A 2,772-nucleotide genomic window follows, 5' to 3' on the forward strand; every position below is an offset into this window, starting at 1 on the left:
CGAGGCTTTTGCTGCGGTTGATGCTGCTGCTGGTGCTGCAGCTGCTGCCAGTGCACTGTTGCTGCTGCTGCTTCTTTTAACGGTCTGCTGCTGTTGTTGTTGTTGTTGCTGCTGTTGCTGCCATTGCTATGCTGATGTTTTTTGATTCTCTGTACGCCCTGCTGCTGCTGCCGCTGTTCCGCTTATCGCTGTTGCTGCTACTGCTACTACTACTGCAGCTGCTGCAGCTGCTGCTGCAGGTAAGTGTACAAGGGTATTATGCCTGCTGTTTCGAATCGACCACAATACGAGGAGCAGCAAAAGAGCAGCAGCAGCAGACGAGCAGCAGCAAACAGCAAGAAAAAGATTCAGATGATCTGCGGCTGAGAAGAGTGCACCAGGCGTTGGTAGGCAGCGCGTTTAGGGGGGAAGACCCTCAGGCTCTCGGCGAGAGAGAGAATGCCAGCAGGTCGCGTTGTAGCACTTGCTGCGCTGCTGCTGCTGCTGCTGCTGCTTTGCTTCGGTGCTGTTGCCGCTGCAGCGTCGATCTCGCTGCCTCCTTGTTGGCGCGTAGTTGCTGTTAATGGGGTGTATCTCCGGTCATGGTATAAGGTTGCATCAAACAGAGGATTGCTGAGCTCCGCTGTACAGATACCCGACCGAACCCCGACAGAAGCTGCTGCTGCTGCTGTTGCTGCTGCTGTTGCGGGGGTTGTCGTCGATGCTGCTGCTGCTGCTGCTGCTGCGTACAGCGCCGGTACTCCCAAGCTACTGTTAGGATCTGGTTTATAGAAAGGAGAAAGACGGGTGATGCGCGGCTCTGTTATTTCTTCTCCATTTGTTTGTGTTGTTGTTTGCAGCTTGTGAGTTTTATTTTCATCTCCTTGGATGCTATAAGAAAGAACAGGAAAGACCCTCTGGCGAACCTGAAACGCCTCTCCGTATGTTGTGAGGGGGACGTGCTCAGCAGCAGATCCTGCTGCTGATCCTGGTGTTGCTGCAGCTTCTGTTGCTGCTGCCCCGGTTACGGCTTCCCCGGTTGCTGCTGCCCCTGCTGCTGCTGCCCCTGCTGTAGCAGCAGCTGCTGCTGTTTTGTCTTCACGCAGGTATTTGGGGCCGGGAACGCCGGGAGGTGGATGATCAGAGAAACCCCAAAGGGGGCTTTTTAAAGAAGAAGGAGTAAAAAACTCTGCATGATATTCTTTTGTGCGGGAGGCGAGCATGCTGCTGCTCGGGCCGTGAAAGTGATGATAACTCGTCTCAAAGAAATCCATTTTATTTGAAATAATACACAAAAAAAGAAAATAAAAATAAAAATAAACAAAAAAGGAGAATAAATATTTTTAAATTTTATTTCAATTGACGCAACAATAGAAACCCGCTACCGGCCCCGAGGCAGAGCAGAAATCTCATTAGCAGCAGCTGCTGCAGAAGAAGAATACGGGGAAATATTTTTATTTTTAATTATTATTTATTTATTTATTTGTTAATTTAATCTATTTAATTAAATATTTCACTGTAAATAAACGGTGTCTGAAGCTCTCTCTGTTTTCCGGTAGGCGAACACAACGCCGAGACCCAGTGTATGAAGGTCACTCACTCGAAACGGCATGATGACGGGGCATTAGAGAGTTGTTTTGGGGGTTAAAACTGCAGATTTTCATTAAAATTATTGATTTAAATAAAAATGAAATTAATTTATTGTTATTATTTGCGTTTAGTCGGAAAATTTTGAATGAATGTACCCCCAATTAAGCAGCTGTGTGCTGCCGCTGCACGGTGGTGTTACTCTCGGTTTAATCTTCATCTTCTTTCTTTCTTTTGCTGGCTTACAAACGATTATTATAAGACGACTTTTATTACTTTCGTTTACGTCTTTACTTATGTTTTTAATTTAATCTTTACTTATCGTTTTTAGTTTAATCTTTTTTTATTGTCTCTATACTTGTATTTTTTTCTCGTGTCTGTTTAGGTTTAGGGTTTATATTTTTGTTTTTGTTTATATCCTTACTGCACAACTCCATTAAATTGTTTATTTGTTGTTTTTGTTTGTTTTTGTTGTTATTGAGGTTCTTCTTTGCTTTATTTTATATTTGTTGTTAGTCTTTGTTCAGTTTTTTCATTTCACTTCTCCGCTTTAATTATTTTTTGTCGGTGCTTCTATTTGAATCTGTGCTGTCGTCTGCTGCTGCTATGTACGTCTTTATTTGCTGCATTTGTTTTAGTCTTTACTAAAGAGAAAATTATTAAAAAGATAGGCGGGGAGACAACTCCATTTAAATCATTTAAATGATACTTTAATTTTTTTATATTTATATTTCTTTATATTTCTTTCTATTTCGATATTTACCTCAGTTTATTTAGGATGTTATATTTTGTACAGCAGTTTTTTAAACTGAATTTTATTTGTCTATTTGCATGCAAAAAGAGATTAAAATGATTAAAATGAATTAAACTTCGATTGCGTTCTTCCGGTGCTCCCATTTTGAGGTGTATGTACACCTCAGCAGCAGAGACTCTCTGTTTGTTTTCGCCAGATGTTGTGTGCAGTTGTGACAGACATTTGCGTCAACACAAACCACACGGAGCTGCTGCTACTGCTGCAGCAGCAGATGCAGCAGCAGCTGCTGCTACTACTGCAGCAGCAGATGCTACGAACAAAACAAAAGCAAGCAAACAACCCTACAGGCCCTCTCTTTCCGTCTGCTGTCCGTACAGCTGGTTGTTGCTGCTGAGAGGATATATATATATATATATATATATATATATATATATATATATATATATATATAT

The 2,772-nt window shown here is 42.1% G+C and overlaps 1 protein-coding gene across 1 annotated transcript; it reads right to left on the bottom strand.

Moving 5' to 3' along the window:
• Nucleotides 1-347: 347 nt before the first annotated feature.
• On the bottom strand, nt 348-1,253 carry EAH_00018930 (hypothetical protein, conserved; the record flags this gene model as incomplete). The annotated part of the gene is made up of 1 exon (XM_013397390.1): nt 348-1,253. The coding sequence occupies one exon, from the start codon at nt 1,251-1,253 to the stop codon at nt 348-350; it is 906 nt and encodes a 301-aa protein (XP_013252844.1).
• Nucleotides 1,254-2,772: the final 1,519 nt, after the last annotated feature.

Source organism: Eimeria acervulina, genomic scaffold, assembly GCF_000499425.1.
Source record: "Eimeria acervulina Houghton genomic scaffold, Eah_scaff126, whole genome shotgun sequence".
In the NCBI taxonomy this organism is placed as follows: Eukaryota; Apicomplexa; class Conoidasida; order Eucoccidiorida; family Eimeriidae; genus Eimeria; species Eimeria acervulina.